General features: G+C 59.6%; 1 protein-coding gene across 1 annotated transcript; it reads right to left on the reverse strand.

Moving 5' to 3' along the window:
* Nucleotides 1-389: 389 nt before the first annotated feature.
* On the reverse strand, nt 390-21,585 carry STKLD1 (serine/threonine kinase like domain containing 1). Its single transcript, XM_088841013.1, has 18 exons — nt 21,432-21,585; nt 17,313-17,399; nt 15,273-15,317; nt 13,954-14,028; nt 13,131-13,232; nt 10,476-10,546; nt 9,687-9,802; nt 8,116-8,234; nt 7,498-7,661; nt 6,900-7,030; nt 6,039-6,122; nt 4,622-4,738; nt 3,863-4,003; nt 3,042-3,170; nt 2,166-2,495; nt 1,000-1,140; nt 763-842; nt 390-626 (listed from the first exon to the last, which is right to left on the reverse strand). Exons 1-18 carry the CDS (start codon nt 21,444-21,446, stop codon nt 549-551), a joined length of 2,025 nt encoding a protein of 674 aa, XP_088697139.1. The 5' UTR covers nt 21,447-21,585; the 3' UTR covers nt 390-548.
* Between the last annotated feature and the right edge of the window lie 43 nt (nt 21,586-21,628).

The following is a 21,628-nucleotide window of genomic DNA, read 5'->3' on the forward strand; positions in this document are numbered from 1 at the left end:
AACAGGAAGAAACGAACGCCGTGGACCGCGTGGCTGCCCTGTCGCACCCTTGAGGGATTTTCTCTGCCACTCAGGGGCTTGGGGGGATCTCCTGAGGCTGGGGTTCCACTCACCACACCCGGGCACACCCGCTATATTTAAACGCCAGGTTAGAGCTCGCAGCAGGCAGGGGGACTCAGGCTGCCCAGCGCAGTTTTCCCGGAGGTGGGCGCCCCCCCGACACTAACGGACATGTGAGTGAGGGTGCCTACAGCGCCCCACCCAGCCCAGGGTGTGGGCTCTCTGAGGGTAGGAACAGCCTTCTGCACTGAGGGGAGCGTGCAGCGCCCCAGGCTATGCTGAGCCTCCGCCGGTGATGTGAAAAGTCCGAAGCCACCATGAAAGTCATGTGACATAAACGCGTGTTTTTATTTGAGCTGCACCTTGTGGAGCCCTATGTCCCACCTCCTCTGACCCCCTGTCCCCCAGGAGACGCCCATGGCACTGGGCGCCCTGTCAGGTACAGCTCAAGGGGGAGAGGAGGGCCGAGTGGCCCCCCAGGGTGGCATCTACTGGCCGCCCTCGGAGCTGGGCTGGGCGGCCGCCTCCAGTGCGCGGAGCACGCTGGCTGCATACGAGACGAGCTCCTGCAAGGAGAAGATGGTTGGCCGTCCCGGACGGTGTCTGGGCGCACGGGCCGAGGGCACCACCCCTGCCCCGTGGGGTGTCCTGCAGCCCTGGCGGGGCTGTGTGGTGAGGCAGGGAGGGCCCACCGGCGCTCACCAGGCTGGAAGTGAAGCGTCCATGGATCTCCGCGACCAGGGGCTGGATGCCACTGGACGCCAGCTCAGACAGGATCTCCGCTGTAGGCAGAGGTGGGTCTTGAGGCCGGCACGACAGGGCCAGACCCCCACCCTTCAGGGCTCAGTGAGAACCCCTGGGACTCAGGAGCTCGGTGCCTGGCCCAGCGCGTTCCTGCCCCACCCCCCGTCGGCGATGGCCACAACCCGGGGTCCTCACTGTAGGCGGCCAGGTGGGCCAGCAGCAGGCACACGCTCTCCACCACCTCTGGGTCATCACGGTACAGCTGGTACGTCTCCTGGGTGAGGTCCAGGCCACTGCCGTTCTCCCTGGGCAACACCACCTGCAGGGCTGCCAGTTCTGGGGGGAGGGGGGATCCCTGACGGGTGGGCTTCAGGGTCCTCCGGGAGGTGGGGGACGGCCATACTGAGTTTGTGGGGCAGCAAGCCTCAGCCGGCTGAAGATACCACGGTGGCCTTGGGGACCACAGCAGTCAGGCCTTGACCACTGTGCACCTCGGGGGTTTTCTCCGGCAGAGAGCACGCATTTCTCCACCCCAGCAGTCTCCCAGGCTGGAGGCGGCAGGGTGCCCCCGTGTGAGGAGGCCCATCAGGGCAGGTTAGACCTGGCTCCTGATGCCATGTGGTCATCAGGTTCTCTGGAACCCCGGGGGAGGCAGACACCCCAAAGCATCGATAGACCCTCAAAGCCAAGGTTCTCACCCAGATTCTGACTCAGGTCTGGCTCACTGGGTTCTGACAACCCAGCTTCTGTGTGCCAAGCCATGAACCTTTTGCTCTCAGGGCACCAGCCCCTGTCCCTGCCTGGTTTGATGGGATCCCTGACGGAATGGGGGTAGGCCTGCAGCCTAGGTTGTCTCCATCAGAAAGGGGAGACCCTGCCCCACTCCAGAGCTTCTCCAGGAGCAAGGGTCACCCCGTCTAGTCTGCGCATCCAAGGGAACCGGACCTCACAGGCTGAACCACCCTGACGCGGCGGACAGCCTTGGCTGGACTCCAGGCCCCAAGTGTCTCTAGAGGGCTGTGGTCCCAAGTTGGGCACAGAGCCTGGCCAGGGGTCTGAGTGACAGCCGGGGTTCCCAAGGTGGTGGGGTTCAGGCCCTGTCTGCTGTGCTGACTTCAGAGCCACACCTGGAGGAGCAGCTCTGCTCACACCAAGTGTGTTTGGGCAGGGGAGGTGGTCACTATACAGGGTCACACCAGCAAGTGTGACATGGGTGCTGAGGACCCTGCACGCCGGGACTCTGGGTGTTTCTTTTCCCTGCTTTGAGTGCGTGCATGGTTTTGGTCTGTGGGTCACCAGCAGGCTTCACTGGGAAGCCTGCCCCCACCTCTGAGCGGCAGCCCGGTTGGGCCCAGGCTCACCTGACACCTTGGCGAGGCTGGCCAGCCCGCGGTAGGCGTTGTTCACCAGCACGACTCGGTCTTGGCACAGCCGTATGCTCTGCAGGAGCAGGTCCACCACCTCCGCACACTCCTGCTCCTGGATGCAGCCTGCAGAGGAGCCAGCATGCCTGTGTCCAGGGGCCTGGCCAGCCCTCCAGCCCTGGGTCCCCAGCTGCTCACCCAGCAAGGACAGCAGCCACAGAACTGCACAGCCAGCTTCGGCCACCTCTGCGTCCCTGGGGAAGGCAGCTAGCACCTCGGCGACGAGAGCCGGGGCTCTCTCCAAGGGGGTCTTGTTCACAATGGTAGCTACAACGGGACGGGGTGAGGAGGAGGGGTCGCCTGCTTCCTGGTGCGGGGAGAAGTGCCTGCCGTGTGCGTGGCCCCCGCCTGCCACAGGGACAGCAGGAACTATGGGGTTCAAGGTCCACTGTCCTCTGAGATGGGGAAACGGGAGGGCCGATGCCAGCCTGCTAAACAAGTCTGGGCAGGCATCAGACCCCAAGGGGAGGCTTGGGACATCTTGCACCCAGCTGTGCTCAGGGCCCTCCAAGGTTAGGAGACCTTTTCTTGGGAAAATGACTGTCTAGGTGCTGGAGGGCCAAGTAGGACCTGGAGAGGGAGCCATTCAGCCAGCGGAGGCCCCCCCTTTCTGAATCAAAAGTCAAGCGAGGTCGCCCAGTGCTAGAGCCAACCTGTGAGGCCAGGGAAGCCCCTGATGTGTGCAAGCAGAGGGCCTCCTGGGGTGGGCGGGTGGGGCGCCTAGGATCAGGGTCTGCCCCTTCCCTTCCCTGCTCCCAGCTCTCGGGTGGTCAGGGAGCAGCAGGAAGAGGTGCCAGACCCGGGCCCACTCACCGTCCACCAGCAGGGCCCAGAGCAGGCTCAGGCCGTGGATACAGATGTCCCTGTTCCTGGGGAGGCTGTCCAGGCGCTTCAGGATGTCCTCAAACAGCCCTGCCCTCTGCAGCTCGTCTGTGGCCAGTCCTGTGGATGGGCCCTGGAGTGAGGCCATGGAGAGCCCCTCCTCAGGAGGACTTCTCTGGGGGCTGCTCCCTTCTCTTCTGACCTCGGGCACTACGATCTCCATGCATGCTTAGTCACTGGAGCCTGCTCTGGCCTGGCCTCGTGCCCAGCATGGGACTTGGAAACAAAGGGGTTCTGTTGGTCCATCCCCTTGGCCACCATTCCAGCATCTCACGTGCCATTACTGGGCTGGGACCAGCCTCCCCAAGGTGTTTTCTCTCGGGTGGTGAGCCGATGTTGCCAAGTGGCCCTGACTTACACCTGTCATCCCAGCATGATTGTGCATGGCAGCCCTTTTCATTCCCTGCCGTGGGGTCAGTGGACTGCGGTGGGCTGGTTTAGTGTGGGCTCCAGGTGAGGGGCCTGGGCTCTCTGGGGCCCCAGCTTCCCTTTGCAGAGGTGAGTGGTCAGATGGGAATCAACTCCGGTAAGGCCCTTGGGGGTGACCCTCTCCCCCACGCCGCCCCTCGGCCAGGACTTGCCGGTGGCCATTGTGAGGTGGAGAGGAAGGACAGCAAGGGCAGGAACCTGTAGCCCACGGCGGTGTCGCTGCCTGGCAGGGCCTGTGCCCGTAGGCAGAGGGACATGCTTGGGCACAGGGCAGCTGGAGGCAGTGTCTGTGCGCACCCGAGGACAGCCCGGGCGGCGCCCACCTTGGCTGGCCACGATGCTGAGCAGGCTGTAGACCGTGATCAGGAGCTGCTCCTCAGCGGGGTGGCTCCGCAGGACGCTCAGCAGCGCGTCGGTGATGGTGCCAGCGTTCGCTACTGTGGCCGCTGGGTCCTGGGCCAGTGCTGCACGGGCCACAGGAGAGGAGGGTTTACCCCTGGCCTCCATGGTTGCGGGGAGGACGCTGAGCTCAGGGCACAGAGCGGGTCCCCACAAGTGCTTGTGTGGCCGAGTCAAGGAGCGAGGGGCTGGGGGCCCTGCCAGGCGGGCCTGGGAGCCCATGCTAGGGTAGACAGAGTGGACACGTAAAGCATTACGTGGGAATTCAACCTAAATAATAAAGTTCAGAAAAGTAGTGAAATACTTCCAGTTTAAAAACCAGATATTTAAAGCTTTCTTAAAAGACTAGGAGGAGCCCAGACCGTCGACTCCAGCCTCTCTCGCTGCCCCCTCAGCTGACCCCCTGGAAGCCCATGCCTAGGACCCCGCCCAGCCTGCCTGGGGGTGGGTGGGTGGTCACACTGCAGAACCTCCCCCGCCCCAGTCCAGCTCCTTTCATGCCTGGAGACGAGCCAGAGCAGGGAGGAGCTGGCCCAGAGCCCCAGAGCAGGTCACAGGCAGACCCCAGTGCTGCCCATCTCCTGGCCACACAGTGCTGTCATCCTGGGGTGGGGCTGGGTGGCAGGATGCCCAGAGGGTCTGGATGCCAAGGCCAGACCTGGTGGGGGGCCGGGGAAGCCCACCTTGGCCCAGGCTGCGCAGCAGCAGGGCGCAGGCGCACAGCTGTATGTCCAGGATCCTCTGGTGCTGCTTCATGACGACGAGCAACACCTCCACCAGCTCCGCCGGCCACGGCAGACCTGGAGGGTGGACAGGAGCAGGTGGGGGAGGGGCATGGACCAGACCAGGGACCAGCCCCCACTGGGAGTCGGGGGCGTCGCGTGTGGGCTCTGGGTGGCCGGACACCATCCGTCAGGTGTGAGGGGTGCCTGCCACAGGTCTGCCAAAGCAGCTTCCTATGCCAGCAGCTCTACACGGTCAACCCTGCGCTGACAAGAACCCAGCTGGTGTGACTCCAGAGCACCAGCGCCCTTGGCTGCGGCTGCCCTCAGAGGGGACGTCTGTGGGCCCCTTAGACTGTGGGCTTGGCGGCCTGGGACCTGTGCTGAGCCTGGGGAGGGGTCCAGGCCCAGCTGTGCCCCTTCCCACTGCTGTCCCCTTTCCCAGCCTGTGTCCTCGTGGTGACAATAACAAGGCCAGAGGTGCTGGCGCCAGGGAAGCCGAGTCATGGCCGGCCTGTCTCCAGATCAGGTGCCTGAGGCTGGGGAAGGGACTCAGCATGGCCCTCACCTTTCCCAGGGACAGACTCTCCTTGCCCATGGACTCTGTCCTGGCCACAGCCCAGTTCGATGGGATTGCGGGGAGGGAGGAAGGAAGGGAAACAGCCAAGGGGAGGTCTCCGCGGCCTCATGAGGGGGCTGGGGCTCGGCCTCCGTGATCTCTGCAGCCCAGCCACTGGGACAGCCGGCTATGGAAAGATGGACGGTGGGTGGATGGAGGGGGATGATGGACGGAGAGCAGAGGAGATGGAGGGTGGACGGTGGATGGAAGGGACAGATGGTGGGTGGATGGGTGCATGAACGTAATATTCAGGCTGGTGAGACGGGTTGAGTGCAGAGATCTTACATGTTTTAGGCGAATTAACGGTATTATTAGTGTTAACATTCGATGGAGATGCACTTTTGAGCGTTAGCTAGGTTGGTGCCTCTCCGCAGGCAGTGAGCAGCGTCTATGAAAGCGTCAAGCACTCAGGCCTGCACATCTGGGGTCTTACTGCGCAGAAACGGGCAGAGCGCGGGAATGCCCCGAGGTGGTCCGTGTGGCCTCGGTTATGGTCCTGGGAAATCAGCCCCCGCTCAGATGCCTGACCAGAGGGACGGTGGAGAGGTGGGGTGTCTGTCGCGTCCATGAAAAGCAGGTGGAATGAGGCCACAGGAGACGGTTCTGACCCCGAGCCACCCACCACCCTCGGCTCAGTAAGAGAAGTCCAGGCTTCTGCTCCCAGCGGGTGGTGAAGCCGCGGATGCCGACGCAGCAGGCCCCAGGAGACAGCGAGGAGCGCTGGCGGGGGCGGGGCGGAGCTGGGACCGGGGGCTCTACCCAGCTGGTCTTCAGTCATCCTCAGGAGCCTCTTCAGGGCCCTGTGCTGGACCTCGGGGCGGCTGGAGAAGCTCTGCATGACCTCTGCAGGGGACAGGGCAGCGCACGGAGGCCTCGGCTCAGGGCCCATCTGGGAGCCCCCCACCACACGGACACGCAAGACCCGGTGTGAGGCCACGCCCTTATCCCCACCTCCTGGGCGGAGCCACCAGGCCAAAGTCCAGGGTCAGCCTCAGCGCCCACCCAGGGCGTTCAACTCAGGCGACTCCCTCCAGGCCACTCAGCGGGTGATGGGCTTCAGCTGGACCCAGCTGTCCGCCTCCAAAGCCCATGACCACGAGACAGGGAGACTGGGCAGCTAGAACGCAGGGGGTGCCCCTTCCCCAGAAAGGGAGGCAGAGGTGGTCCACTGGGGGTCAGCGGGTGGGAGGGAGTCCCTTGTCGTAGCCCAGGCAGGGGGCCACTGAAGGGGAGGAGGGAATGAATGGCCCACCCACACCAGGGGCAGTGGGGGGTGGGAGGGCGGAGCCAGGCCTGAACTGAAGGTGACCTCCAGACCCACCAACCACCCAAGAGCAGAGGCGTGGCCCTGGCCGGGGCAGGCGGAGGGGTCAACTGAGCAGGGCCATGCTCCAGGTGGATGAGGGGCAAGCCCACCGGCCGCACAGGAGGAGCAGTCCAGGGGCCCCCCAGCTTTATAGAGGCCATGGGGCCCCCGCGCCGGCCCCCGGGGCCCGCGTCGGCACCGAAGATGCTGGCCGCGTTGCTCTCGAGCAGCGTGTCAAGGAGCAGTCCAGGGGCCCCCCAGCTTTATAGAGGCCATGGGGCCCCCGCGCCCGCCCCCGGGGCCCGCGTCGGCACCGAAGATGCTGGCCGTGTTGCTCTCGAGCAGAACGTCGATGATGAACTCGGGCACCTCCTGCCGGTGCAGCACCAGGGCGGTGCTGGAGGACCAGAAGTCGCCGCGCAGGAAGGTGAGCTGAATCACGTCCCTGGGGAGGAGCAGAGAGCTGCCGCCTGCGCCCACGTCCCACTCGCTGCCCCCACCTTCCGTGGGCGCCCACTTTGCAAGCACCTCTCACAGCGGGCGCCCCAGCACGTCCCGTCCAGGAGGGACCCAGCACTCGCACCCGCGTGGACCCCTCCCTCCATAATGTAGACCGAAGAAAAAAAAAATTCCTGGCTGTGTTGAAGTAAAGGTGAACAGAACGCAGGATGGATCGTTTTGTTCTTCTGACTTGAAAATTCCTTAGAATACCAGCATGCTCCTGACCTGGGGCCATGGCCCCTGTCGGTCCAGGGCTCAGAGACGTGCCCACAGTTTGGGACGGCCCGGCTCGGAAGAGCCGCTGTCCGTGGGTGAAGCACTTTGTGGCACTGAAACCCCACGTGGCCGCTGAGAGGCTGAGAGTGGAAGATGGTGACAGACAGGGGACGGGGCCCCGGAGCCTGAGCGCACCTGACGGTGACGCGCTCCGCAGGGTCAGCCTGGAGCATCAGAGGCAAGAGGGACCGGAAGGTTTTCGCGTCGGGGACCTTCCTCTCCTCCATGGTCCTCAGGACTCTGCTCAGGCTGTCGGGGGCGCTCCGGATGCACTTGCGCAGGTGCATGGCTTCCAGCCTCTAGGAGGACAGAGGACCATGTACTCTCCCAGCAGGAGGGAGGCGGCCTGACCCGGGCAGAGGGAGCTGAGGTGGCCGCTGCTGTCAGGAAGGCATGAAGGCTGCTTGCGCCCCGGAGTGCTGGTCCAAAGAAGAAATGCAGATTCGGAGAAAAGCCAGTGGCCATCTCACTGGCCGGAGGAGTGGGGACAACCTCCCTCCACGGCCGGGACCCCACGGTGGGCCGGGTAGCGCACATGAACTTGGCAGATCTTGTCCCCGAGGGGCTGCTGTGGGGGGCGGGTCGGCATGTTACCAGCATGGCCCCCACACAAGGGCCCAGCGGGGCGGAGCACGGGGGGCTTCACACGGGGCACACCCACAGCAGAAGGATGCCATGGGGGGCGTGCGCCCTTCTCAGGGCCAAGGTGGGCTCCCTGGGGCTGAGGGGCGGGGGCAGGTAGGAGGCCCTCACGTCCAGGAAGGAGCAGCTGGCCATGTCCAAGATGATGCAGCCCAGGGACCAGATGTCGGATTTCTGGCTGAAGGAGAAGCTGAGGGCTTCGGGCGCCATCCAAGACTTCTGAAAGGGGTCTGTTGGCAGGAGTGAGGCAGGGTATGCCTGAGTCCTGTGCTCCCCGGGGAAGCAAGCAGCTTGAAAATGGGTCCTTGGTCATGCTCCTCGGGGGAGGGAGAGCATGCTGTCTGAGGCCCTGGGTCAGTAAGATCCTGGCCTGCGAGGCTGGGGCCCACCAGGCTGGCCGTGTGCGCCCGAGTCCCACGGAGGCTGCAGGAATGTTCGGACGGGGCATTTCCAGGAAGGCTGAGACCGCGTGCTCATTCAGCGCCTTGCCGCCACGTGTCAGGACCTCGAGGCAAGGCTCTCGGTGCCCTGCTGCAGCCTCAACCTGAAGCCCAGACGGAGAGCCAGCAGAGCAGGACCCGCCTCGGGCACCCTTCCCTCTCTGCACCCCCACTGCCCAGACAGAGTAAAGGGGTGGCTCCACGGACCCCTGCCACCTACACTGCCCGCAGACCCGCCCGCCCACCCACCTGGATCGTTCACCCACCCATCTATCAACCCATCCATCCGTCCATCCCCGTCTGCACGTGCATCCACCTGTCCACCAAGGGCAGCACACCACTAGCGCCTGCCAGCCCAGGACTCTGCCATTGTCCCGTGGAGAGCCGCCCACTCCTCTCAATGCCCTGATGGCTGTCAGGCTTGAAGCCCAGCTCCCTTTGCCCTGTGGTCTTTTCAGAGGATGGAAACGTCTCTCTGACTCCTCACCTCTGCCATCTCCTGGGTTACCCTGAGGCTCAGTAGAGAAATCCAACCCGAGGGGCTTCCCTGGTGGTGCAGTGGATAAGAACTCGCCTGCCAGTACAGGGGATACCGGCTCAATTTCTGGTCCGGGAAGACCCCACAGGCTGTGGAGCAACCCAGCCTGGTACCACAACCACGGAGCCCGAGCTCTGGAGCCTGCGAGTCGCAGCTCGTGAAGCCTGCACGCTCCAGGGCCCGCAGGCCACGACTGCTGGAGCCTGTGTGCCTAGAGCCCATGCTCTGCAACAAGAGAAGCCCCCACAGTGAGAAGCCGGCACGCCGCATCTAGAGAGCAGCCCCCCGTCTGGAACTAGAGGACGCCCGCGCAGCGATGGAGACCCCGCACGCCCACATATGAAGAAGCACAGCCCGAGCTAGCGCCCGGCGCCCACCGGCCCGCCCCCCGTGCCTCCCTCCCCTTCCTTCCGAGGCCGCCCTTCCCCCTCCATGAAGAACGTTTTCCGAGTGTCTTCTGGACTCTGCGTGTGCTCCCACCCCACGGTTGTACCCTGCTCGGTTACAGCCCAGGCAAGGGGGTCTCTGCGGAGTCCACAGAAGTCGGGTGGGGGGCGATCTCTGGGGACCTTCTGAGCAAGGAGAGGTTTGCTGTTGCCCTGTTCCAGCTCCTAGAGTGGCCCCTGCCCTTGGACCCCCCTAGAGGGGACGGCCCCCGCTGCTCCCAGCCACTGCTGGCCCCTGGCCAGGAAGACGCCAGCCACCTTCTTCTGCCCGGACGTTCCACTTGGCCTTGTCGGTCATGAGAGTGTTGGAGCTCAGATCCTGCAGTTTGCAGTGGTCGTTGCTGACAAGGGCGATGTTGGAGGGCTTGAGGTTCCTGCAACCGAGAGGCTCACCTTTCCACCCGCCGCTCGGCGGGGCCACGCCTGCGAAGCCGCCGCTCCCACCACACCTAGGGCTCCCACCTATTCTCTGCCCGCCTCAGTAAATGCCCCGTTGGGACCACTTTTGAAATCCCCTTCCTGTAAGCGTAAGTAGACTCAGTCACTTCAAACGGGTAAAACGAGGCAGCTACAAGCAGGGAAACAGGCGATCCGCCTGCGGTCCCTCCACCGACAGCCTTCCAGACCTCAGCCGAGCGCTCGTTTGGGGCCTAGCTTCCCGTCAGTGACTTTAACAGGATCGCGAGCGCGCCCTTCTTGTGTTGGTTCACACGGTTTTCTCTCCTTCAAACACTCGGATCTTTCCGATGGTGACTCTAGAGCATGCACTGCTCTGCTGCTGCAACTCCCAGGGTTGAAAGCTCGGCCTGGGAGGGCCCGGAGGCCGCAGGTGCTGCTACCTGCTCCTTTCCCTGCACTTTGGAACGTCCGCCCCTTGTGTGCCTGGGAGCTTCGTGGAGGGGGTGGCACTCCCCCGGAGTCTGGGAGGTGCTCCGGGAGGAGCAGGGCCCGCCCTCGTCTGGCTGCCCCTCCTTCCCGCGGGCCTGCCCCTGGCGGACGCTGCCCCGGGAGGTGCCACCCTCGGGAGGGGCCTGGCCACCCGCTCACCTGTGGATGATGTCCAAGTGGTGCAGGTAATCCAGCGCATCCAGCACCTGGCCCAGCATGTTCTGCAGCCACTGGGGATAAAGCCAGAGACACCAGGATGGGGGGCCGGGAAGCACCCGCCCTTCACAGGCAGCTCGGGGGCTGCGTGGGGTCACCGCTCGTTCCCGCCCTGTGGGTTGAGATGGGCCTGAAGCCAGTGGCTGACAGCTCAGAGCCAGCCTGGGAGCTTCTGCTGCGGGCTGCGTGGGGGCTCTCAGAACAGCAAGACCTTGTCAGTCGCAAGGCCCTGGATTCCAGCCCCACGCTCTTGTCCCTGGGTTCCAGCTCTACCTGTACCCCACCCCTCAAGGGTACCAGAGATGCTGAGTGTTCAACTCTCACTTGGCGCTTCCCTCTCCAGGTCATTAGCGTGAAAAGAGCCCTGAGAACATTATAGAAGCAGTTTGTGTCAGCAACAAGATCCACGTAGTTCCCAGGGCAGTGGTTTTCACACCGTGTTCCTTGGGATCTTGGACCCCGCCCAGGGTGCCAGAGAAGGGCTGAGGGGCAGGACCTCGGACTTCCTCCTCCCACTGACCCCAGGCCCCTCAGTAGAGTGCCTCTGATCTCCTTAAGGGGGGAAAAAAGGTCCCAAGGAGAGGGCCCAGAGGTGGAACCTCCAGTAAGTGGGGGAGTGTGTGTGTGGGGAACCCAGGGGGTGACAAGGGGACTGGGGGAAGCCGAGGAAGAAACTCCGGTATGTAGAGTGCAGGGAGAAACTAGGAGTTCTGAGAACATCCTGTGCTTGACAGGCTTCTCCTACAAACAAAGCTTGAAACCCACCCTGAGCCTGTCTCGAGGCCCACCTTGGGAGACGAGCTGGGTGCCCCTTGGAACACCCCACCACCACCCACCCACCGCCAGCGGGGAGACAGTTCCCAGAGGCCCACACAACAGAGGTGTGTTCAGAGCAAAGTCACGTGGTGTGGGTCACAGGCCTAAATGTGAAAGCGAGATGGATCCAGACTGAGGACAACAGAGCAGAATATTATCATAATCGTGGGCCTAGAACAGCTCCCCCAAAGGCTCGGAAGGCACCAACCAGAGCAAACACTGATGAACCGCAGCTCGTGACAACGAAGAACGAGAACTGGCAGCCGCAGGCGAGGAGGAGACATTGGGACGCTGTGTCCAGAATACAGAGTTCGTACGAATCAACGAGATAGACGGCCCCGTGTTTAAACGGGCCAGGGCCTGAACAGACACCAAAGAAGGTATCTGAACGGCCAAAAAGTGCTCACCATGACCACGCTCGAGATAAGTGAAACCGAAATGTTATATTTAAAGCTAAGAAGTCTGGGACTTCCCTGGCGGGCCTGTGGTTAGGACCCTGCGCACCCAATGCTGGCGGCGCAGGTTTAATCCCTGGTCGAGAATAAGCTCCCATAAACCACAAGTGGGAGTTCACACGCCACAGCTAGAGACCCCGCGTGCCGCGGTGAATACTGGGGATCCTGCATGCCGCCACAGCCACGTGAAGAACACGAAGAAGAAGACGGACACAGAGCGGTGCGGGCCGGGACACACAGCCCGAGGGCCACAACCTGAAGGTCGACACCAGGCCGGGAACGTGGGACGCCGGCCACAGCAGCACATGCAGCCACTCTGTGACCCGGCAACTCCACGCCGAGGGACTCCCCCAGGAAAGGGAGGTTTCGGTCCATCAGACACATGCAGTGTTCATGGCAGCCCTTGCTCACAACAGCCCCAAACTGGAAGCAATCCAGATGCTCACAGCCCCGGACCAGGTGTGCGACAGAGGTGTGGCCATCTGATGGAGCCGCACCTGGCCACGGACAGGCATGCTCTCCTGATATACTCAGTTCAGTTCAGTCGCAAAGTCGTGTCTGACTCTTGGCAACCCCTTGGACTAAAGCACGCCAGGCTTCCCTGTCCATCACCAACTCCCGGAGCTTGCTCAGACTCATGTCCATCAATTCGGTGATGCCATCCAACCATTTCATCTTCTGTTGTCCCCTTCTCCTCCTGCCTTCAGTCTTTCCCAGCATCAGGTCAGTTCTTTGCATCAGGTGGCCAAAGTATTGGAGCTTCAGCTTCAGCATCAGTCCTTCTAATAAATATTGGGGACTGATTTCCTTAAGGACTGACTGGTTGGATCTCCAAGGGACTCTCAAGAGTCTTCTCCACACCACAGTTCAGAAGCATCACCTGGTCTGAGTCAGCCGTGAGTCTCCTGACACTCACCTTTACTCACAGGTGAGTAAAGCTCAAAGCACAGGACGAACAGGAGAAACCAGACATAAGCGCGTGTCATGCAGTCGGAGCCCGTCTGTGGGAACTTCAGGGACAGGCAGGGATCACCCGAGGCGGCAGTAGAGCCCTGGGCACCGGCTGGGGGCATCTGGAGGGCCAGGAGCACTCTGACCTCGTGGGAGGCAGGGACGGAGCGTCCGCCTGTGCAAAACGCAGCCCGCTCTACACTTAAGATCTGTGCACATTACGGTAGGCGAATACCTTCATTCGTAAGCATCAGAAGGAATGAGCCCGGGCTCCAGTGGTGCTTGCCCCCCTCCGCCGATGCCCCTCTGCCCCCCGCTGTGGGGCCTCACATGGTCCAGGTGGGCCCCAGGCCTGGCATCCCTGACAGTCTCTTACCTTGGAGTCTATGGCTGTCTTTGCTGCCCTGTTCTTCTCAATGACATTCTGGAAGCTTTCCTTATGGTACTCCATTACCAGGCAGAGGAACAGAGAGGAGATCTGCTGGTGACACAGCCCCTTAGCCGGTCCCGCCTGGACCCCTTAGCCAGGTGCCGAGCTCGGGCCCCCAGAAGCCCAGGCCTGGGACCTCCTGGGCCATCACCGCTCCAGGACCTTCCTACCCCGGGCCACCACCAGCAGTGGCTACGGCAGCACTTCCCCCATCCCCCAGGGGGTGGACACGACCCATCCCGAATGGCTCCCCCTTCCTGCCCCACTTGGGCTTTTCTCAAAGGTGCGTGAGTCCACCACGGCACACACAGGCCACGGTGCCCAGGGCCCTGACACCTTCATCCCTTAGGGCTCAGCAGAGACCCACTCCTCCCTCTTAGGGGCCTCGCCTGACGGGACCCAGTAGCCCCTAGCTCAACCCCATCTAGAGTAACCGGCAGGCAGGCCTCGGGGTCCCTGGAAAGACGAGGAGTCAGACAGCTGCCAGGACCCAGCGCAGGGCTTAGGGGCTGCCAGGCCCAGACTTGAGAGACACTGGGTTGTTGCCAGCTGGTTTCTCCCAGCCTTCTCCTGGAAAGTGGGATAATGAGCCCCATGCAGAGGCTGTAGGGTCCCACGTGAGATGCTGCCCAGAAGCCCCACGTGGCCCGGAGGGTGCAGAGCCAGGGGGAGCCTCACAGAGGTCCTGCCATTGGCGCTCACAGGGTTATGGTCGGCGGGGTGGGGACCCTCTGTGCCCGCTGAGTCTGCGGGGTCGGCTCTGACCCACCTCACTGTTCCACGTGATGAAGAGCTCCTGGCAGACGGAGATGTGGGTGTGCTGGAGCTTCAGCAGCGGCGTCAGCTGTGGGCAGGGGCAGAGGGGGCGGGGGTGAGGGAGGGCCGCAGCTCAGCCGCGCTCCTCTGTCCAGGGCAGGGGCGGGGTCCCGGGAGGGTGGGCGGCCCAGAGGCTAGCAGCCCGGTGACCAGGGGAAGTCCTGTCTCCAGGGTGAGCTGGCTGTGCTGTGTGACTGAGGACAGGCTCCTTAACCTCTCTGAGCCGCCCAGCCCCACCCGAGAAGGGCAGTGCCCGTGGTGTCTGCCTCGTGGGGTGTCAGGAGGGCCAGGTGAGCCTATGCAGGCAGAATGCCTGGAGCAGAGTCCGGGGTGTCTGGAGAAGGGGATGTGGTCAAAGGGAGCAGGGTACTGCTGTGCCCCGGCCCCCTGGCCTCCTGGCTGTGGGCACTAGAGGTCCCATGCCCCTGCCCTCAGCTCCAAGTGCTTTGAGAACGAACGCAGTTAGGCGGCAGAAGGGGCTGTCCACTGGGAGCCAGATGGACAGCTGCTCGTGATGGCGGGTTGGGCGTGAAAGGCGGTGGCCCAGCAGGGTGTGGGAGGGAGTGGGGGGGCTGTGATGCTTGTGGGGTATGGGACGGCCCCCCACTTCTTTCCTCATGAATGTGGCCTGGGTCCACCACTGGGCCTCAGACACGCTGTGGATGGAATAGCTGCTGTTTAAGCTCAAAAGCTCGTGATTCCAGAAAGAAGAGAAACGGGTGGCCATTAGATGGAAGGGGAGACATTTAGCTTCGTGTAAAATTCAAGAATGAGCAGAGAAAACAACTCAGAGTCTTTGCCCAGCAAACTGAAGTATACGCAGCTGTTTCTGCTCTTATTATAAATCAGGATGTTACCGTCAGTGCTGACAGGCAGACTTAAGGAATTGTAAAAGAGTTTATGTTTTCTTTGTTAAACAATTGTCTGTTTTCCAAATTTTGTGTTGTAACTGATACTTTCATAATTAAAGAAAAAGATATTTTAAAAGATGGTTATTGGTAGAACAGCCTAGGGACCTAGCCAACACTTAAAGGTAATCTTCTCTGAGAACATATATTCTAAGTTGTTGGCACCTGGATTTAGAAATAAATGTTTGGGGTACAGACTCCCTTCATGACCTGGGGGCATCTGGCTCCACAGCACCAGCCAAGAGCTGGTCCTGACTCTCCAAGCCCCCAGCAGCTTCCACCCTTTACTCCACAGGCGGGAACAGAGCAGGCTCTGTGCGTCCTGCATCACGTCCTCTGGAGAGGTGATCCCCCAGAGAGTTACCTCCTCCAGGGCCTCATTGGCCTGATGTTCATCAATGCACTCCACCTAGAGGAGCACGAGAGCTCGGTCAGTCACGCGCGGTGAGCACCCCCATCAAGACGCCACCGCCGCCATCACCACTGCCGCCAGGATCCCCGTCACTGCCATGATCGCCGCCACCACCACCATCAAAATCCCCGTCACTGCCGTCACCACCACCACAATCAGCACCATCAAAATCGCCATCACCGTCGCCACCATTATTCACCACGGGTGCCAAGCTCCTCTCATTCGTGACCCACCACACAGCACCAGATGGGCCTGGAGAGGTTCTAAGGGATGGATCCAGAAATACTTTAAGCAGTGAGATCATCTTTGCTCCTATTGCAAGGATAAGTTTAGGACAGCATAACATAAACTCCAAAGATGCATTAACCATTTTCAGACCATCTCAAAAGCCGGGAAGAAAACAATGTGTCGCCCCCAGAGCCAAAGAGCTTGGCGAAGTGTCAGCCTTATCCCCCATTTCTCACTCAGGTCGGGAGGGCTGTCCCCGGCGCTGAACGTGGGTGCTGGGGAACGTGTGCAGAGGGAGAATGGCGCTGGGCAGAGCAGCACCAGCTTCGACTCTGCACCGAGCTTGGTGGCATCTTACCAGATCCTCACCCAGAACTTCTGCTCATAAGATTTACCAATGAAGAACTCTTGTCATCAGCTGATCACAGATGAAAATGCAGTTAGTGGGTGATTCCTAGACCCATGTAAAGACCCCAAAACAGGTGCACTGTGCATTCCTTTCTTCTGTTCAGGGGCTCATGCTTAAGTCATTTTGACCAAAAACATACTGAGAGCTTGAAAATTATCACCTCTTTTTGACCTGGAAATCCCAAGGAGATCATGGACCCTCAAAAAAATTATCCCAAGGAGATCATGGATCCTCAAAGGAATTAACCTTAAGATCGTTTATCAGAGTTGCTTATTGTCGTTTAGTCACTAAGTTGTCTCTGACTCTTTGTGATGCTATGGACCCCATGGAGCCCGCCAGGCTCCTCTGTTCATGGGATTTCCCAGGAAAGAATACTGGAGTGGGCTGCCATTTCCTCCTCCAGGGGATCTTCCCAACCCAGGGACTGAACTCAAGTCTCCTGTAAAGGCAGGTTCTTTACCACTGAGTCACCAGGGAAGCCCTATCAGAGTTGCTTATACAGAGTGAAAACTCAAGGCAGTGTTAGTGCTCGTTGCCCTGCGTGGATAATGGGGGTCAGTCCTCAAGGCCAGCCCGCAGCGGGGCGGGAGGCACGGACAGACGCCCAGCCTGGCTGCCTCAGGGGGCCGGCTGCAGGGACAGGAGGCCTGGCAGAGCGGAAGGGCACTGGCAGCGGCCAGCAGGAACGCTCTGGCCTGGCCCCTCCGCTCTTCTGGACCACCTGGGCTTGGACATGCCAAGGTGCGCACTCCATCCTGCCGCCAGCCCTGGTGAGGAGGCGGAGGAAGGGCCCAGGGTTGGTGTCCTGCCCTTAAACTTGTGTGACCTTGGGCAAGTCCCTGCCCCCACTTCCCAGCCAGCCCCCTTCAGTCTGTTCAGTTCAGTCGCCCAGTCGTATCCGACTCTTTGCGACCCCATGGACTGCAGCACGCCAGGCCTCCCTGTCCATCGCCAACTCCCGGAGTTTACTCAAACTCATGTCCACTGAGTCGGTGATGCCATCCAGCCTCCTTATTCTCCCACTTTGTTGAGCTGGTGGGCAGTTAAATAAGACGACAGTGAAGCCTGGCACCGTGGCCACGTAAATGGGGAGTATGGTAGTGGTTGCTGCTGGAATAAACATGAGCATTCCTTCCCCATCAAGGGGGAAGAGTTGAGTCTCCAGGGAACCGCAAGGAGCCTCACACCACCCCCACGTCTCCCCCCGCAGCCCCTCGCCACCCCTGGCTCTGCCTCCAGGACTGCTGGCAGGCAGGAACCCGCTGTCACATGAGAAAGCCTTCCTCTACGGTGGGGAGGTCCGTGTGCGTTCGGGGCACCAGCCCCGCTGGAGTGCCTCAGGCACTGCCTCTTACCTGCTTTATCACGCGTTTTACTTTGGTGTTTGTCTCCTCGACCACCAGGTTCACCCCCAAAGCCCCAGGAGTCAGCCAGTCCAAAACCTGCCAGCAAAAGAGAGGCTTTCAGGAAAACGTCCACATCTTCGCACTTCCCGAAGTGTGCCCACCCCCAGTGTCTCTTCCGGTCCTCCTAACTTTCTTCGTGGACTGGCAGAGAAGGAAATGACCCAGAAGGCTGAGGAGGCCTGCAAAAGCAGAACCTGAGCCCGTCTCTCAGGGGCTGATTCTGGAGCTCTGTCCACCACCCCAGGCCCCTTCTCCAATCTGTGGTTAGGACCAGCCAGGCATCTGAGAGCCAGCACCTCCCTGGGGCAGAGGGTTTCTTCACTCGCTGTAGCCCCTTAGGATCCCAGCTTCCAGCGGCCACCTCCAAACTGGGCCGCCAAACAAGAAAGTAACTGGTCCATAATTGGTGCAATCATAAGCCACGGCCCCATGTGAGCCTGGCATGTGCCAAGCGCTTTACAGCCACCCACACAGGTGGCACTGTTGCTTATCTCCTCATTGACACTGGAGGAAACAGACACCAGGAGCCGGGTCCATGCCCAAGGGCACAGCACTAATACCTCAGAGGGTCTGGCTTGGACTGGAAGTCAGGAGTCTGACTCCAGAGACGGCACATGGACGCATGAGGCTGAGAGACGCAAGTACATCCACCAGAGGATGAAGGAAAGGGTGCTGCAGAAGAGTGCGTCCAGGCGGTGGGGCCCTCAGTCTAGGGACGCTCAGAGTCCAGAGAAGTTTTAGGGTTCTGTAACCCAGCGCCTGCAGCCTGAAGCCTGCTCAGGGGGTGACGGGGCGGAGACCTGAGCGACTCATCCCGGAGTAAAAAGGCTCACACTCCGGCGCTCTCAGCAGGCAAGTGAAACAGTAAAATAAAATGCACCGCTGTCTCAGATCAAGGCTGTTTTTTTCCTCTTAGAAAGTAGCTTTGTTTTTAAAATTCTCTGGTCACCCAGAAACGTTGCTTTACCACCGGCTCACTCCCCACCCCTGACCACCCCCACCCCCATAGCTCCCACACAAAAGGGGATTCGCACAAAGTGAGCAAAACCTAACTTAACGAATCACTGTCAGATTAACGAATCTTTTTACAAAGACTGACTCTAACATTTAATGAAGTGGACATCTAATCCATATACTAAAGGTTCAAATGGCTGTCTGAGGAGGCCTTACAAATAGCTGTGAAAAGAAGAGAAGCGAGAGGGGAAGGATAAAAGGGAAAGATACAGCCATCAGAACGCAGAGCTCCACAGACGGGCAAGGAGAGGGAAGAAGCCTTCCCAACTGATCCGTGCAAGGAAATAGGGGAAACAACAGAATGGGGGAGGCTGGAGACCTCTTCAGGAAATGAGAGACACCGAGGGACACTTCATGCAAAGGTGGGCACAATAAAGGACAGGAACAGCATGGGCCTGACAGAAGCAGAAGAGATTAAGGTGACAAGAACACACAGAAGAACTACACAAAAAAGATCTCCACGACCCAGATAACTGCGATGGCGTGATCACTCACCTAGAGCCAGACATCCTGGAATGCCAAGTCAAGCGGGCCTTAGGAAGCATCACTACAAACAAAGCTAGTGGAGGTGATGGAATTCCAGCTGAGCTATTTCAAATCCTGAAAGATGATGCTGTGAAAGTGCTGCACTCAATATGCCAGCACATTTGGAGAACTCAGCAGTGGAAAACTCAGACTGGAAAAGGTCAGTTCTCATTCCAATCCCAAAGAAAGGTAACGCCAAGGAATGTTCAGACTACCACACAATTGCACTTATCTCACATGCTAGCAAAGTGATGTTCAAAATTCTCCACGCTAGGCTTCAACAGTATGTGAACCAAGAACTTTCAGATGTTCAAGCTGGATTTAGAAAAGGCAGAGGAACCAGGGATCAAATTGCCAACATTTGTCAGATCATTGAGAAACCCAGAGAATTCCAAAACAACATATGCTTCTGCTTCATTGACTACACTAAAGCCTTTAACTGTGTGTATCAAAACAAACTGTGAAAAATTACTCAAGAGATGGGAATACCAGATCACCTGACCTGCCTCCTGAGAAATCTGTGTGCAGGTCAAGAAGCAACAGTTAGAACCGGATTGGAACAACTGGTTCCAAATTGAGAAAGGAGTACAACAAAGCTGTATCCTGTCTCTCTGCTTATTTAACTTACATGCAGAGTACATCATGAGGAACGCAGGGCTGGAGGAACCACAAGCTGGAATCAAGATTGCCGGGAGAAATATCAATAACCTCAGATATGCAGATGACACCACCCTTATGGCAGAAAGTGAAGAGGAACTAAAGAGCCTCTTAATGAAAGTGAAAGAGGAGAGTGAAAAGGTTGGCTTAAAGCTCAACATTCAGAAAACTAAGATCATGGCATCCGTACCATTAGTTCATGGCAAACAGGTGGGGAAACAGTGGAAACAGTGTCAGACTTTATTTTTTGGGGCTCCAAAATCACTGCAGATGGTGATTGCAGCCATGAAATTAAAAGACGCTTACTCCTTGGAAGGAAAGTTATGACCGACCTAGACAGCATATTAAAAAGCAGACATTACTTTGCCAACAAAGGTCTGTCTAGTCAAAGTGAAAGTCTCTCAATCATGTCTGACTCTTCGCGACCCCATGGACTATATAGTCCATGGGATTCTCCAGGCCAGAACACTGGAGTGGGGGCCTTTCCCTTCTCCAGGCAATCTTCCCAACCCAGGGATCAAACCCAAATGTCCTGAATTTTAGGTGGATTATTTACCAGCTGAGCCACCAGGGGAGCCCAAAAATACTGGAGTGGTTTGCCTATTTCTTCTCCAGCAGATCTTCCCAACCCAGGAATCGAACCGGGGTCTCCTGCCATTGCAGGCAGATTCTTTACCAACTGAGCGACGGAGGGAATCCCTCATCTAGTCAAGCTATGGTTTTTCCAGTAGTCATGTATGGATGTGAGTTGGACCATAAAGAAAGCTGAGCACCGAAGAATTGATGCTTTTGAACTGTGGTGTTGAAGAAGACTCTTGAGAGTCCCTTGGACTGCAAGGAGATCCAACCAGTCAATCCTAAAGGAAATCAGTCCCGAATATTTATTGGAAGGACTGATGCTGAAGCTGGAGCTCCTATACTTTGGCCACCTGATGTGAAGAACTGACCTGATGCTGGGAAAGACTGAAGGCAGGAGGAGAAGGGGATGACAGAGGATGAGATGGTTGGATGGCATCACCGATGCGATGGACATGAGTTTGAGCAAGCTCCAGGAGATAGTGAAGGACAGGGAAGCCTGGCGTGCTGCAGTCCATGGGGTTGCAGAGTTGGACACAAATGAGTGACTGAACTTAAACATTCATTTCTTTTTATTTTCCAACTTTCCTTTTGTTTTGTGAATTTTTTAGGCCCTAAACATTTTCACAAGCCCTGGAAAAGGCCCAGTTTCCCCAACTAGGGACTACTGACAGGGTGTCTTAGAAGCCTGAGGGCTGCAGATGAATTCTGAATGTTCTAGGGTTTGCAGGAGCTGAAGCACATGGACCTGTGGGGAAAAAAGGATGAGGTGGTTTTCTAGCATCCTATATTCAGACTGGCGAGGCCTTAATTTCACCCGTCATTTTAGAGAGGGGGAAACGCAACGCAGAGGGGCAAAGAACACCCAGGAGGTCACCTATGAGCTAGAGGCAAATACTGGCTCCACAGGGGCGCCTTGCCTCCCTGGGATCAGACGTGGAAGCAGGGCGGCTTTTCAGATGTGCCGTGCTTAGTCGCTCAGTCGTGTCCAGCACTATGGACTGTAGCCCGCCAGGCTCCTCTGTCCATGGGAGTCTCCAGGCAAGAATACTGGAGTCGGTTGCCGTGCCCTCCTCCAGGGGATCTTCCCCACCCAGGGATCGAACCCGGGTCCCTCGCATTGCGGGGCGGATTCTTGACCAGCTGAGCCACCAGGGAAGCCCTGGGGGCCGCAGGGACTGTGGCCGTTAAACCGGTAGGAGTTGGGGGTAGCGGCGGCAGGACCGGGTCCTGGGCTCGGCCCGGACCATCGGCCCCTCGTCGTCCCCGCCTACTCGCCAGGGGACCGCTCGGCACCTGGTACTTTTCCATAGGGTCTTGAAGAGAAGCCTCGGCCGCCCCGTCCGTCTGCGGGGCGCTGCGGTGCACCTCCCGCCCGAGCCGCAGTCGGACCCCGGCCTGCGCGTGCGCAGTGTGGTCCGCGTCCGGTGCGCGCCCATCCCTCACCCGCGGGCACCCATCAGCCCCCGCGAGCTTGCTTGCCAGCCCGGCCC

This window comes from Moschus berezovskii, chromosome 11 (genome assembly GCF_049115385.1).
Source record: "Moschus berezovskii isolate FMDL1 chromosome 11, NW_MosBer_1.0, whole genome shotgun sequence".
Classification (NCBI taxonomy): domain Eukaryota; kingdom Metazoa; phylum Chordata; class Mammalia; order Artiodactyla; family Moschidae; genus Moschus; species Moschus berezovskii.

What these genes read in the sequence shown, in the direction of transcription:
- STKLD1 (XM_088841013.1), bottom strand. An exon ending in AGACAGCCATAGACTCCAAG is followed by an intron (nt 10,547 to 13,130) that starts GTAAGAGACTGT and finishes CTTTATCCCCAG; the next exon opens with TGGCTGCAGAACATGCTGGG. An exon ending in CCAGCTGCTCCTTCCTGGAC is followed by an intron (nt 7,662 to 8,115) that starts GTGAGGGCCTCC and finishes CTGTCCTCCTAG; the next exon opens with AGGCTGGAAGCCATGCACCT.